The sequence below is a fragment of the Ovis canadensis genome, chromosome 21, assembly GCF_042477335.2.
Source record: "Ovis canadensis isolate MfBH-ARS-UI-01 breed Bighorn chromosome 21, ARS-UI_OviCan_v2, whole genome shotgun sequence".
In the NCBI taxonomy this organism is placed as follows: domain Eukaryota; kingdom Metazoa; phylum Chordata; class Mammalia; order Artiodactyla; family Bovidae; genus Ovis; species Ovis canadensis.
The window spans coordinates 58,755,776-58,771,335 of NC_091265.1; the positions used below are offsets into that span (position 1 = coordinate 58,755,776).

General features: G+C 50.6%; 1 protein-coding gene and 2 long non-coding RNA genes across 6 annotated transcripts in view; 1 reads left to right on the plus strand and 2 right to left on the minus strand.

Moving 5' to 3' along the window:
* MACROD1 (mono-ADP ribosylhydrolase 1) overlaps positions 1-1,098 on the minus strand; it is a 154,280-nt gene extending 153,182 nt beyond the window's left edge. For 3 of the 4 annotated variants that reach the window (XM_069566120.1, XM_069566118.1, XM_069566121.1), the window contains exon 1: positions 419-1,088. In XM_069566120.1, coding sequence (XP_069422221.1) covers positions 419-716 — 298 coding nt within the window. In that variant the 5' untranslated portion in view covers positions 717-1,088. Of the gene's footprint in view, positions 1-418 lie in introns of all 4 variants that reach the window. The other variant, XM_069566122.1, reaches the window with a different exon arrangement.
* On the plus strand, positions 958-5,354 carry LOC138427001 (uncharacterized). The gene is made up of 2 exons (XR_011251858.1): positions 958-1,378; positions 4,253-5,354. It is a non-coding gene; the product is annotated as an uncharacterized lncRNA (long non-coding RNA).
* A 71-nt stretch (positions 5,355-5,425) lies between these two features.
* LOC138427002 (uncharacterized) lies at positions 5,426-15,340 on the minus strand. The gene is made up of 2 exons (XR_011251859.1): positions 15,223-15,340; positions 5,426-8,361 (listed from the first exon to the last, which is right to left on the minus strand). It is a non-coding gene; the product is annotated as an uncharacterized lncRNA (long non-coding RNA).
* Between the last annotated feature and the right edge of the window lie 220 nt (positions 15,341-15,560).

Sequence of the window (15,560 nt, forward strand, 5' to 3'; positions counted from 1 at the left end):
CAGTATTGCGAAGCCGGGGGAGTTGAGAGCCTACTGAGAGATCTGAAGCAAATTCCAAGTGACCTTGGGCTACTCGGCGCAGGCGCCGGGCCTCAGTTTCCCTCATGCACAACAGATTTAGGTGCGAGGTCCCGGGTGCTCTCTGGGGGAGCCCCGCGACCCCTTTCAGTGGGGTGAGGCCACCCTCCTCACACTGCCTCCGACTGGGCCCTGGACCTGGTCCGGGGGAAGTAGTTTCCGGGGCTGGGCACATGTGGGGCGTGGCTGTTAATGGGGGGGGGGGGGGCGTCCATACCAGGCAAATGGGACCTTAACTTCCCCAGTTTTCTGGGGTGGACGAGGCGGCTAGCGGGGTGCTGTCCAGCCGGAGAGTGCCCACGAAGGGCCGCCCTCGCGCCCCCCTCCTGCTCACACTTACATTTTGCCTCCCTCCAGTCGGTGGAGGTGCTCAGGTCCACCTTCGCCGCCATGGCCAGGGGGGCCCAGGCGCGCACCCCGGCTCTCCGCCCCACCGCCGCCGCCCCCCAAGCCCCAACTCCCGCTGAGGTCCGCGCGCACGGGTGGTGCGCGCTCAGGGACGCCAGGGGACCGCACGCACTACTGCGGGTCCTCGTGGCACCCGGCGAGGGGCCGGGCCAGGGGCGCGGGGCGCCGAGCAGCTGCCCCGCCGCGCGCAGCTGTGCCAGGAGGCGGGACGCTCGGCTCTGCAGAAACATGAGCAGGCGGCGCGGGGCGGCTCCCCGCCCACTTCGACTCTCTTTACCGTGCTCAGGGAGTCTCTCCCTTATTTACTTGGGGACCAGGTGGCGCGTGCCAGCCCGAGGCGACCTGCTTGGGAGCCAGCGGGCCGCGCGGCCAGAAAACCCAGGCGCGCCGCTGGGCACCCTGGAACTTGTAGTCCCGGCCTCAGACAGGCCCCCGCACTCGTAAACACGTGCGCGCCCCGCCCAGCCAGCCGAGTCGCACAGCCCTGGAGCCCGGCTCTCGGACGGTCGCGCTCCTGCCGTGCTCCTCCCGTCGGGGCTGGAAGTTGGCAACTTCCAACTTCCTGGTGGGAGACGCCCCTGGCCTCCGACCCTGTCTCCGTCTCCGCCCCTCCAGACGAGTGCACAGAGGAGAGTGTAACTCCTCACCGGTCACCCGGGCCCCACCCTACCCGCAGTCCCTGGGAGCCGCGCGTCCCCGCCGGCCGGGGCAGATGAGGCGAACGGGTAGGGCCGGTTGGGCGACTATTACCCAGGCCGCTGAGCCTCTGCCTCTTAGCCCCAGGGGCGGGCGGGGCCGCGACTGGAACCGAATCTAGAGTAACTCGGGAGGCAAGGATAGAAGTCCTGGAATTTGAAGACAGAAAATGAGAATTCCAAGCGGCGTTCTCGGTGTAAGAATTGGGGTGGTGTTTTTCTTTATATTTTTCCTATATTTTTTTACAAGGAGTCTAAGGATGGAGTTGTTTTTTTAACATAAACATGTTAATATCTTTCTATAACATTTTATTATGTTATAAATATGATAGTTTTTGGGGAGGGGCGGGGTTTGGCTTGTTTTTGACCGGGGCTTGCAGGATCTTAGTTCCCAGACCAGGGATTGAATTCTGGGTTCACGGTAGTGAAAGCGCAGAGCCCTAACCACTGGACTTCCAGTTCAGTTCAGTTGCTCAGTCGTGTCCAACTCTTTGCCACCGCATGGACTGCAGCACACCAGGCTTCCCTGTCCTTCACCAACTCCTGGAAGCTTGCTCAAACTCATGTCTATCTAGTTGGTGATGCCATCCAACCATCTCATCCTCTGTCAGTCCCTTCTCCTGCCTTCAACCTTTCCCGACATCAGGGTCTTTTCCAGTGAGTCAGTTCTTCGCATCAAGTGGCCAAAGGATTGCACCTTCAGCTTCAGCATCAGTCCTTCCAATGAGTATTTAGTCCATCCTTTAGGATGGACTAGTTGAATCTCCTTGCAGTCCAAGGGACTCTCAAGAGTCTTCTCCAACACCACAGTTCAAAAGCATCAATGCTTAGGCACTCAGCTTTCTTTATAGTCCAACTCACACGTCCATATGTGACTACTGGAAAAACCATAGCTTTGACGACGGATGTTTGTCGGCAAGGCAATGTCTCTGCTTTTTAATATGCTGTCTAGGTTTATCATAGCTTTTCCTCCAAGGAGCAAGCGTCTTTTAATTTCATGGCTGTAGTCACTATCTGCAGTGATTTTGGAGCCCAAGAAAATAAAGTCTGTCACTGTTTCCATTGTTTCCCCATCTATGTGCCTTGAAGTGATGGACTTCCATCAAGGCTGTGTATTGTCATCCTGCTTATTTAACTTATATGCAGAGTATTTCATGTGAAATGCTGGGCGGATGAAGCACAAGCTGGAATCAAGATTGCCAAGAGATATATCAATAACCTCACATACACAGATGACACCACCCTTATGGCAGAAAGCGAAAAAGAATTAAAGAGCCTCTTGATGAAAGTGAAAGAGGAGAATGAAAAAGTTGGCTTAAAATTCAACATTCAGAAAATGAAGATCATGGCATCTTGTCCCATCATTTCATGGCACATAGATGGGAAAACAATGGAAATAGTGACAAACTTTATTTTCTTGGGCTCCAAAATCACTGCAGATGGTGACTGCAACCATGAAATTAACAGGCACTTGCTCCTTGGAAGAAAAGCTATGACAAACCTAGACAGCATATTAAAAAGCAGAGACATTGCCTTGCTGACAAATGTCCGTCTTGTCAAAGCTATGGTTTTTCCAGTAGTCACATTTGGACGTGTGAGTTGGACTATAAAGAAAGCTGAGTGCCTAAGCATTGATGCTTTTGAACTGTGGTGTTGGAGAAGACTCTTGAGAGTCCCTTGGACTGCAAGGAGATTCAACTAGTCCATCCTAAAGGATGGACTAAATACTCATTGGAAGGACTGATGCTGAAGCTGAAGGTGCAATCCTTTGGCCACTTGATGCGAAGAACTGACTCACTGGAAAAGACCCTGATGTCTGGAAAGGTTGAAGGCAGGAGGAGAAGGGGATGACAGAGGATGAGATGGTTGGATGGCATCACCGACTGGATAGATGTTGAGTTTGAGCAAACTCCGGGGATTGGTGATGGACAGGGAAGCCTGGTGTGCTGCAGTCTATGGGGTCGTAGAGTCAGACACAACTCAGTGACTGAACTGAACTGAACTGATGGACTTCCAGGGAACTTCCCATAGTGGGTATTTTTATAACCTCAAACAAAGAGCCAGGGTTTCTAGGAAGGTTTCAGTACCAACTTTGCTCCTTCTTACTGGGCTACACTGGCCCCCTGTGACTTGCTTCGTGAACCGTAAATTAAGAAGTCAGTGCTCAGGTCTGACTGCTTACAAACCCGCCCTGTGTTCCAGGCCTCTCTGGCGCTGAGTGTGGTAATAACTCTTCACAGGGCTGTGAGGAGCAGCACCAAACCCTCCTGCAGATGCAGTTGGCACCACTGCGGTGCCCGAGCGGATCAGAGGGAGACCTGCGGGCAGAGAGTAAATCAGAAGCCAGGGGACCCGAAGGAAGGGCCGAGGGCCCCCAACACTCCAGGACCACCAACAAGGCCTGCACCTTTCCCAAAAATGTTCAGCAAGATGAGTTCAGGATGCAGGTGTCAGGCCTGAGGTCACCTCACCACTTGCTGCTTCTCCAATAACTCAGTAGTGCCAGACGGGCCTTGCCAACAACCTCCAGGATGGCAGCGACTCACAGGGGACTAGGTCTTAGCTGGCGCTGAGTTAAGCCCTCTACGCCCTTTAATCTACTTCTGTAAACTCAGTAAGTGCTGCCACGCGCTGCCCCAGGGTTAGATGAGAAGCCTGGACTGGCCCAAGGTCAACAAGGTGTGTGGGGGTCAGAGGCCAGGCTTGAGTCAAGGTTGTTCAGTTCCCATCTGTGGTCCGGAAAGTGATCACACAGATGTCACTGATCCAAGCAATGAAGCCTGTGAGTGACCCTGTGTATCAGTTTCCTATTGTTGCTATAACAAATTCCCATAAATTTAGCAGCTCAGAGAATAAACAATTCATTTCCTTAAAGTTCTGTAGGATAGGAGTCTGACGTGGGTCTCACTGGGCTAAAAAACCAAGGTGTCTGCACCAGCCGCCAGAGACCGCCCATGTTCCTTGGTTTGTGGGCCCCTTCCTCCATCTTCAAAGCCTGCAATGTTGCATCTCACCAGTCTTCCTTGGTGGCCTTTCGCTCTGACTCTCTTCTGCTTCCTTCTGTTTTCAAGGACCCTTGTGATTCCACTGAATGGGATGACCCAGGATGACATCCCATTGAAAGTCTGCTGATGGGCAATCATAATTCTATCTACAACCTTAACGCCCCTTGGCCATGTAAGGTAACACATTCACATGCTCCAAGGATTAGGACGTGGACATCTTTGGTGGTGGGAGGGGCATGATCCTGCGGACTACACCCTTCCCGGCAAAGTCTGGAGAGCAGAACAAGAGAGAAGCAGGGACCCAGGCATCGAAAGTCTCAGCTGCCTTCTGCACAGAGCCAGAAACCCACGTCCCCCACAGCCAGGCCACAGAAGCACCCCAGACACCCTGGGCATCGGAACTAGTCCTGTTTTTGCTCGGCTTTAGCTCTGTTCTCATACGGCAGCCAGGATAGAGAACGTCCCAGCCAACAGCCCACCAGGGTTTGGCCTAAAAGAGGCCTGGACAGGTCTAGGCAGGGAAGCGTGATTCTGACTTGGCAAGGAAGGACCTCGTCACAGAGTTTCAGCTGGACCTTTTAGAAAAGGTAAAATCTGAGACTTCCTTGGTGGCTCAGTGGTAAAGAATCCACCTGCCAGTGCAGGAGATGTGGGTTCAGTCCCTGATCCAGGAAGACCTTAGTTGCCTCGGAGCAACTAAGCCCAGGTGCCCCAACTACTGAAGCCCATGTGCTCGAGAGCCCGTGCTCCCCAACAAGAGAGGCTGCCACAGTGAAGCCCCTGCCCCATAACTAGAGAGTAGCCCCAGCTCACAACTGAAGAAAGGCCTGCGCAGCAATGAGGACCCGGCACAGTCAAAAATAAACAAGTTACTATTTTTTTAAAAAAGAAAAGGTAAAATCTCGCCAGGTACCAAAGATCTGTGTGTGTGTCAAGAGCATTCCAGGCCCAGGGACTCACAGAAGCAAAGAAGCAAAGACATGCAAGTCTGGAATGCCGACTCTTCCGGTGGGGGTCCTAACACCTGGTGTTGTCTGTTGAGGACTTTTAATATTGGAGAAGGGGCTTTCCTGCAGAGAAAAGCTACCTACTGCTGCTTGTATTTAAATGAATATTGTATTTATTAAACTTATAAATTAAAAGAACTAGCTTTTCTTAAGCATCCAAATGCAACTTGCAAATCTAGTTTTCTATTTATAAATCTAATTTTTGTATTAAAATAAGAATAATTACTTTCACTTAGTCTTTGATGAATATTTAATTAACTCACAGGTTCAACAGATTAAATTCTAAAAATGAATGCCAATTACAAACATAGGTAATTAAATTCCCTAATAGATTTTAAACTACATTTTACAGAGTTGAAATAGCTGGTCCTCTCAAATGCCTCAAACTCAGCATAAGAGACTCACACATCTAACAAGCATATTTTTTCTTTTTTGTTCTTTTTTTCTTTACAAACAAGGAGGGAGTAGAGGGTAAAGAGGCCTTCATCCCCCACTTTATTCCCCACTCCCAAGCCAAGCATATTTTTTCCTAGTTAGCAGTTTTTATCCACTAATAGATTAAATGTATAAATATGGTAAATCAGTTCCCTTAAATATTCAAACGCTGTTTATGAACTTAGATTCGTTTATATACTGTCTCAGTTATCTTTTGCTGCCTCAATAAACCAGTGAAAACTTATTGCCTTAAAATAACCACCAGGCCTTTGAATCAGCAGTTTGGGCTAGGATAAGCAGGAAGGTTCATCTGCTGGTCTTGCCTGGGTCACTTCTGCGGCCACAGTCATCTGGGGCCCCACCTGGGGCTGGGGGTCCAGGATGGTGTCGTTCACGTGACTGGCAGTCAGTGCTGGCAGTCAGCAAGTTCCCTTGGTTCTGCCCCACTTGGCCTCCACTAGGCCAGACTGGGCACCTTCACAGCACACTGGTCTCAAGGCCCTGCTCCTAGAGGACACAACGGAGGCTGCAAAATGCCTCTTGAGGTCCGACTCCGAAGTCATACTGCCTTGCTCTCACCACATTCTGTCGCACAGAATTCACACGGCTGCGGCGTTCAACACGTCACAAGACCAGCCCAGAATCCAAGAAGTGGAGAAACGGACTTCACTTCCTCATGGGAGAAGTAGCTAAACCCCATTGTCAAGGATGGGTACACTGGGACGTGTGCTTAGTCGCTCAGTCGTGTCTGACTCTTGCGACCCCTTAGACTGTAGCCTGCCAGGCTCCTCTGCCCATCAGATTGTCCAGGCAAGAACACTGCGGTGACAGGAGGCACTGTTACAGCCATCACTGCAAGCTGTCTCCCACCCATTCCTCTCTGATGAGAGTCACAAATGGGCAGGTTGACTAAAGTGTTTCAAAACACTTGATAAACACTCGGGTATTTGCACAGTGATGACAGAACTTCCTAAACTGGCACCAAGGTTCTGGGCTCGCTTTCCTGGCTTCCACCCTGTGCAGGATTGCAAAGCTCCCCAGAGGGGCAGAGTCCCCACCTCAGCAGGGCTGAACATGCAGCGAGGTGCAGGACCACAGGACAGTGAGAGAGTTTCCTGCTTCTGGTCTGAGATTTAAGACCAGAGCAGAACCCAGGAGAACTGCCAGAAGTAAACAGGCCTCCAAGGCAGCACACGCTTCTCCCCAGAGGCTTGATTTTAAAGCCCTACCCCATCTCACCTCGCCATCTTTCTTCTTCATCTGCCTCATTCAGGTAGATGAACCCCTGCACCTCCCGGGTCCCCCTAACATCTTCGCTGTGTGACCACAGTGCTGCACCTCCCTTCCTCCAGGTGGTCATGCGGTCTTCATATTTTATAACCTGCCGAGTTTCACTTTACTCTCTGCTTCAGTGGCCAATATTGTATAGTTATTCTATTGAGAGGTGTGAGGGGAAGGATGGGTTACAAGGTATTACATGTCCGAAGTATGTACGTGTAAACTATAGGCCTGCCTGGCAGAGGCCTCTCCGCATGCCTCCTCTCAGGGTGGGTCTGAGGACCTGGCCAGTGATCCAGAGGGGCTCACCCTGTCTTCCTCAGGGACGGGCCTCAGAGAGCCCTGGAGCTGGAGTCCTGGAGCTGGCTGGGGGAGGGCACTGGCTGCCCCCCTCTAACTTCAGAGAAGGCCTGGAAGGGGGTTGGTGCTCTGGGGACATTTGTCTTGAAATATACAAAACCCTTCAATAGTAGTATTCATTGTAACAAATTTTAACACCATAATAAAAATTGAAAACCCCTGTTATGGGCTGAATTATGTCCCCTCTCCAAATTCACATTTTAAATTCCCAACGCTCAATATCTCACAATGAGACAGTATTTGGAGACAGTTTTTAAAGGGGTGGTGAAATTAAAATGAGACCCTCAGGGTGGGCCCTGGTCTAATCTGATTGGTATCCTTATCAGAAAAGGACAGTTGGGGAGTTCCCCGGTAGCCTAGTGGTTAGGATTCTGGGCTTTCACTGCCTTGGCCCAGGTTCAACCCCTGGTTGGGGAACTGAGATCCCACAAGCCACGTGGTGCAGCCAAAAAGAAAGGAAAGGTGGACATACACCCGAGTGCATGCTTGCACAGAGGAAAAGACCACATGAGGAAAACAGTGAGAAGCCGGTTGTCTGCAGGTCAAGGGGAGGGACCTCAGAAGAAACCAGGTCTACCAGCACCTTGGTCTTGGACTTCCAGAACTGAGAAAATTTCTGTGGTTCAAGCCACCAAATCTTCGGTATTTAGTTATGGTAGCCCTACCAAACGAATCTAGCACCCCTCCCCATTCCCCATCCACAGGAGCAAAACTTGAGCAGTTAGCTGTGTATCCATCTAGACTTTTCCTGTGCATATCCCATGTATATGAAGATACACACCTTCTTTTTTCTCATACACACCGCTCCATGACTAACTTCCGTTGTTCCACGGTACATCATGGGCATGTTCTTGTGTCAGTATCCACCAGATTGTTCTTTTGAAGACTACTAATACTCCATCCTAAGGTGGCAACACCGTGGTTCCCGGTATCCTCCTCGGGTATACGGGGGTCAGGTGCTGCTCCCTTTGCCGTGACAAATAGGACCGCACCATCAAGAAGGCTGAGTGCCGAAGAAGTGATGCTTTTGAACTGTGGTGCTGGAGAAGACTCTTCAGAGTCCCTTGGACGGCAAGGAGACCCAACCAGGCAATCCTAAAGGAGAGAAAGTGAAAGTCGCTCAGTCGTGTCCGACTCTTTGCTGCCACATGGATAGTCCATGGAGTTCTCCAGGCCAGAATACTGGAGTGCGTAGCCATTCCCCTCTCCAGGGGATCTTCCCAACCCAGGGATCAAACCCGTCTCCTGCATGCAGATTCTTTAGCAGCTGAGTCACCACGGAAGCCCTAGAATACTGGAGTGGGTAGCCTATCCCTTCTCCAGGGGATCTTCCCAACCCAGGAATCAAACCAGGGTCTCCTGCATTGCAAGCAAGTTTTTTCACCAGCTGAGCTACCAGGGAAACCCATTCTAAAGGAAATCAACTCTGAATACTCATTGGAAGGACTGATACTGAAGCTGAAGCACCAATACTTTGGCCACCTGATGTAAACAGCCAACTTGTTGGCAAAGACCCTGATGCTGGGAAAGATTGAGGGCAGGAGGAGAAGGGGTGACAGAGGATGAGACGGTTGGATGGCATCACTGATTCAGTGGACATGAACTTGGGCAATCTCTGGGAGATGGTGGGGGACAGGGAAGCCTGGTGTGCTGCAGTCCAGGGGGCAGCAAAGAGTCGGACAGGACTTGGTGACTGAAGGACAAAATATTTCCTTGGGCCACCAGGCTAGACCCAGGTGGGAGAAATCTGTAAGCCTGGAGTTGCTTTCTGTACTTTAAATAGATGCTTCTCAGTGTGACTTCCCATCAGTAGGATATGAGAGGGCTGGTTTCCCCATGCTCACACTCTGCACCACTTGTTATTTCTCAAGAAACAGATGTTGGAAAGAAGATAGTGGGACCGGCATGTTTGAATATGAACAGACCCACTGGACCTAGAGAAGGGTGAGAGAATCAGGAGCAAGGAAGCCTAGAGGGGGCAAGGCCAGAGAGCCTCCCTGGGAGGGGCTGAGGGCCCCATGAGGAAGTAGACAGATGATCAGCTCCGTTAACTCACTCACCAAACTTACACGCATGGGCTAGGTCCTAGGCCTGAGTGCCCATGGCAGCGACCAATCATAGGCCCCGCCCACTGGAAGCAGCCTCTCATGTGGGAGGCCTGGATATGACCTGGGCGCCCTGGCCAGCGGTCCCTTTTGCCTCTGGCCACCTACCTGCTCAGGAAGCCAACACGCCCTTCCCTTTCCCAAAGCCAGGAGACGGATGGGAACTTGCAGAAAGGTCCCTGTCGAACCCTGACGAACTTTGCTGAAACGGACGTGGCTGTAAAAGACGGGAGTCAAGGACGCCTCCAACGTTTTCAGCGTGAACCAGCCCAAGAATAGCAAGGCCACAGACAAGAGGGAAGTCAAGGGAAGAACAGCTTCAGGGGAGCATATTGGGAGCTGATTTGAACACATTGCGAAGTCCATTTGCCATCCAAGCAGAGACGTCGAGGAGGCAGCTGGGTAGACAAGTCTGGAACTGGGAACAGATCTGATCTGAAGATAGAAACGTGGGAGTCATCCAAGATGGTATTTATAGCCATGAGGCTGGCGGAGCTGACCCTGGGATGGCCCGTGGACAGCGAGGTCCAGGACTGGGCTCTGGGGCTCTCTGACGAATACTTATTAGATAATAATTACCATCATTTTATTCCTTGAAGTGTCTGGCACAATTCCTGGCTCTACGAGTTCACTGAATTCAGCAGAACTCTATAGCACTTTATTCTCCCCACGCTTTTCCTGCTATTCAGGACTTGTGTTAGTGGGTAGCTGAAAGTAGACATCACTCAGTTAAATGGGAAATGAACATATTCTTTAGGAATTTCTCAGAACCCAGAATGGAACTTCACTCTCCCGTGGAGAAGGAAACTCAAAGTTGTCTTAAGTTTCCACTCCAACAGCGAAAGTTCTTATAAAAACGAAACTTCCATATTCTATAGACCCCAGAATTCAGAGCCAAGACCTGCCCCTGACCTCCACTCCTCACTCCCATGCCTAAGCTTCCTGTCCTCCAGCTGCTTTCTTTTTCTGATACTGGGAGAACTTTTTTGTTGGCTGCACCTCACGGTATGTGTTATCTTAGGTTTGCAACCAGGGATGGAACCAACTTGAGCTGCAGTGAAAGTGTGGAGTCTTAACCCCAGCACCACCAGGCAAGTTCTCTGGGAGAACTTTAAAACTAAGAATTTGCTCTGCAGAGAATTTGGTTGTACACGGTGACTCCTTCTGTCTCTCGTTCGCTGCAGGATTTACAGCCTCAGCGTTGACTCCAAATTCAGCCCTTGCCATCTTGCTCCCCACCTTGAGAGCAGCAGCACCAAAAATAGCAGCCTGAGTCACTGAAGCATCGGGCATTGTCGTCAAGGGCCAGGACGCCTGCTGTGGTGGAGCTTCTGCTTGAGTTCCAGGGACCTGGGGAAGGGGACCCTGGCCAGCTGGCCCCCATCACTGCCTCCTGGGCCCTGGGGGAGAGCGGAGTTCACTAAGAAATTTGAAGCCCGAACTAGTGGAAATGTTTATGTTCAGAATGGCTTTACCAAGACACTGATAAGGACCTCAGGGTCCCTCATTTGCACCCCTTCTAAAGTTCTGTACTTCTTTTTTTTACCGTATTTTATTTTTCTTTTCTGAAAGAGGGCTCTCAAAGTTTTATGTTTCAGGTCTGAGAAAACAAGCATGGGTTAATTTTGTTTAATTCTCATTATAACCTTGGGAAATCATTGGCATGTCTTCTCCATTTACAGACAAGGATATGAGAGCATAAGAAAGCCTTCCTTGGGTTCCTGGAAAATCCCAGATTTGTTTCAGCCTCAGGGCCTTTGCACTTCCTATTGCCCTGTCATGAACTCTGTCCCTGGCTTGGGGCTTTTACTAACCACCAACTGCTGGGCACTCCTTCCCTGCCACCCTGGTAACTACTCTTTATCTTTACTTTTTGTTTTCCTTACATAGCATTCATCACTCCAGAATTATCTTCATTTATGCAGTTCAGTTCAGTTCAGTTCAGTTGCTCAGTCGTGTCTGACTCTTTGCGACCCCATGAATTGGGCGCAGCACGCTAGGCCTCCCTGTTCATCACCATCTCCCGGAGTTCACTCAGACTCGTGTCCATCGAGTCCATGATGCCATCCAGCCATCTCATCCTCAGTTGTCCCCTTCTCCTCCTGCCCGATCCCTCCCAGCATCAGAGTCTTTTCCAATGAGTCAACTCTTCGCATGAGGTGGCCAAAAGACTGGAGTTTCAGCTTTAGCATCATTCCTTCCAAAGAAATCCCAGGGTTGATCTCCTTCAGAGTGGACTGGTTAGACCTCCTTGCAGTCCAAGGGACTCTCAAGAGTCTTCTCCAACACCACAGTTCAAAAGCATCAATTCTTCGGCGCTCAGCCTTCTTCACAGTCCAACTCTCACATCCATACATGACCACTGGGAAAACCATAGCCTTGACTAGATGGACCTTAGTCAGCAAAGTAATGTCTCTGGTTTTGAATATGCTATCTAGGTTGGTCATAACTTTTCTTCCAAGGAGTAAGCGTCTTTTAATTTCATGGCTGCAATCACCATCTGCAGTGATTCTGGAGCCCAAAAAAATAAAGTCTGACACCGTTTCCACTGTTTCCCATCTATTTCCCATGAAGTGATGGGACCGGATGCCATGATCTTCGTTTTCTGAATGTTGAGCTTTAGGCCAACTTTTTCACTCTCCTCTTTCACTTTCATCAAGAGGCTTTTGAGTTCCTCTTCACTTTCTGCCATAAGGGTGGTGTCATCTGCATATCTGAGGTGATTGATATTTCTCCCGCCAATCTTGATTCCAGCTTGTGCTTCTTCCAGCCTAGCATTTCTCATGATGTACTCTGCATATAAGTTAAATAAGCAGGGTGACAATATACAGCCTTGATGTACTCCTTTTCCTATTTGGAACCAGTCTGTTGTTCCATGTCCAGTTCTAACTGTTGCTTCCTGACCTGCATACAGATTTCTCAAGAGGCAGGTCAGGTGGTCTGGTATTCCCATCTCTTTCAGAATTTTCCACAGTTTATTGTGATCCACACAGTCAAAGGCTTTGGCATAGTCAATAAAACAGAAATAGATGTTTTTCTGGAACTCTCTTGCTTTTTCCATGATCCAGCGGATGTTGGCAATTTGATCTCTGGTTCCTCTGCCTTTTCTAAAACCAGCTTGAACGTCAGGGAGTTCACGGTTCACGTATTGCTGAAGCCTGGCTTGGAGAATTTTGAGCATTACTTTACTAGCATGTGAGATGAGTGCGATTGTGAGTGCGTTTACTTTTATTTAACAAATGTTTATAGTACTTATTATAGTCATCAGGCACTGTTGTCAGTGCTTTATAAATATGAAATCATTCAGTCCTCACTACTCTGACACTGAAACTTGTTCATCCACATTTTAAAATGAAAGCAACTGAAGTATGGAGAGGTTAAGCAGACTGCCAAAAGTCACACAGCTGGTGTTAGAGTACCACCTGTCTCCCCCACTGGAAGATAAGATTCACCTGTGCAGAGCCTGCAGCTGAGGCCTGCCCTGCTCACTCTAGAGCCCCTGTACCCAGAGCAGTGTGCCACACACACAATCGTACAAACAGGATATGAGACAGCAAAGGCCAGGTCACAGAGAAGGAGGGATGGGAGAGAAGCCTGGAGAGAGGCTGTGGGGGAGATGATGGAAGGCCTCGAAGGGCCTCAAGCGGTGGAGGACGAGCCGGGCTGGGGGGCAGCATTGGGACCAGCAGGAGTGTGGTGGTCTGGGCACCACGCCAAGAAAGGCAAGATCTTGTTGACAGATTTAACTTAGCAGGTAGGCGGGCAAACGCCTTGGAGTTAACCTCCTTCCTTTATGCCCTGCATCCATTACATGAACAGACCCTGTCAGCACCTCCAAAATGCACTCCTAATCCCACTTTTTTCACCCAAATTCTGCTCCCACCTGGCCCACCGCACCATCACAGCTTTCCTGGAATCCTGCCACCGCCAACTAGGAGGTCCCCTAGGCTTTCATCTTCTTCACTGATACAGCAGTCAGGGGGATCCTGATAAACCTGTCAGATCACTTTCCTGCTTAAAATCCGCTGGCATGTTCCAAAGTGAACACAATGGCGTCTCATGCAGGGTCTCCTTCCCACCCCTAGTTCCTCTAGTCCCCCCTCCTTCCTACCCCTGCCATTCTGGGTACCCCAAGGCCTTTGCATTTGACCTTCCCTCTGACGGGCAAGCTTCTTCCCTAGGAGTCCCATGAATCTCACTCTTTCACTTCCTCAGGTTTTTTCTCAAGTATTAGCTTCTCACTGGGGTCTGATCTGGTCCCCCTGCTGAAAATGCAACACTACCCACTTGCCCAGTGCTCTATCTCTACTGCAGATTCTACGTGCAAACTTTTTTTTTTTTTTGAGCTTATCTCTCTTACTAAAATGAGCACTACAAAACAGTGATTTTTTTAATTCCTCACTGCACTTCCCCAGTGCCCACATTATACCTAAAACACTACAGGGCATATTTGATTAATTAAGCTAGGTGCAAGACACTGTGTAACCTACCTGGAAGACAAGGATATAAACAGAAATAGACACAAGGCCCTTGTAGGCCCTACAAAATATGCCATGCATGTATACCAAAGTTGCTGCTGTAATTGGACACGCGTGGCCCATGGAGTAGTGACAGCAAATGAATTGGTGGACAGAAATGAGTGAGCTGTTTGCAAGCAGATCGCCAGAGAACCTTGACAACTCTTATCAGCCTGCAAGACCTGGTAGAGTTGGCGGAAGGGGGATGCCAGCAGAGGAAACATCTTGCAGGCAGGCCCAAAATAAAGGCGCCCACGTAGCTCAAGGAACAGACGAGAGTGCGCCTGGAGTTTGGTGCTGAAGGTGGAGGACAGGCAAAGAACAGATGGGAAAAGTAGGCCCGTCAGGTAGGCCCTGATCCCGTCTAAAGCTTCCAAAGGTCCAAGCAAGGAAGGGGGTTATCAAGGGAGGCATGCGATCTGCAGCGACCTAGGTTGCAATGTCTGAGAAAGGGGTCACAGAGCTGGGATGGAAGAGGACCCTGTGACAACCTATTGGCATAAAGGGCAGCTAAAACACAGGGAAGGGATGGCATTACCCAGCTGGGGGTGGGGAGGTGGGGCGGGCACAGCAGTGCCTAAGACCCTCACTCAAGCTCCCTCTAGACCCCAGACATACAGGGCCTTTGTTCCGTGAACCACGCACTGGCCCAGAATGAGATCATTTCTCTCTGACGCTCTGGCCCTTTCTGTTTCTCTGCAAGTACCTGTCCTGCCTTTCGCAAGAGGGCAACAATTTTAAGAACCGCCCAGGACGCCGCCGCCGCCCTCCAGTAGGTGATCAAGCACCTCAGTGAGGTCTTTTGTTTCCTTCATCCCTTTACCTCCGAATAACGGAGGCAGAGCCCCTTCATTAACTGCTAAAAACTCTACTGCACGAATGTGAACGATCCCACGCCACGGCCCTCTACCCGAGAGGTTCAGCGAGGGTGTGCGTCTCCACCGAGGAGATTGGCCAAGATATAATTCAGAGCCTGTCCTACCCGAGCCCCAGCGCCTTCACCATCACGCGGGATTTGGGGACACCCAGAACCCAATATTGGGACTCAGGGACGGGCCAGGGTGCGCTCCCGAGGCCGATCCAAACGGTCACCCCCACTGGCTGGGACCCTGACACTCCGGCGAAGGACCAAGACTCAATGCCGCCGGAGAGAAGCGAACTGCTTCAGACTGACTCGCCGCAGACCAACGGAAGAAGCGGCCCGGGCGGACCCACCAAACCCACACCCTCAGAAACCACCACTGCAGAGGGTGTCTGTGGCCTCGGACTCCCATAAGCCACCAATGCTGTAAAAAGCCTACCCTGCTCTTTGAAGGGCAGCAATTTAAACCTACCAGAGCAAAGTGTCTGCAACCACCGACCAATTGAAATTTTTTTAAATCTGAAGGCGGTTCTGTCACGGAGTCTGTCAGCCCAATGGGAGAGGTGGAAATTTCCAGAAAGAACAGAACCAATGGGCGCGGCCAGCGCGGCCATGATTGGCGGGATAAGTGACCAATCGGTGCCGCAGAGGTCCGCCCCTCCCTCCAATCATAGAGTATATGATGGGTGGGGCTTTCAGAGCAACGTCCAGTCTCGAAACGCGGGGGAGGCAGGACTCTCCCCACTGTCCAATGAGAGAGAAGCAAAGATGATGGGCTAGACTTGGAGCCAATGGTAGGAAACCTTAGAA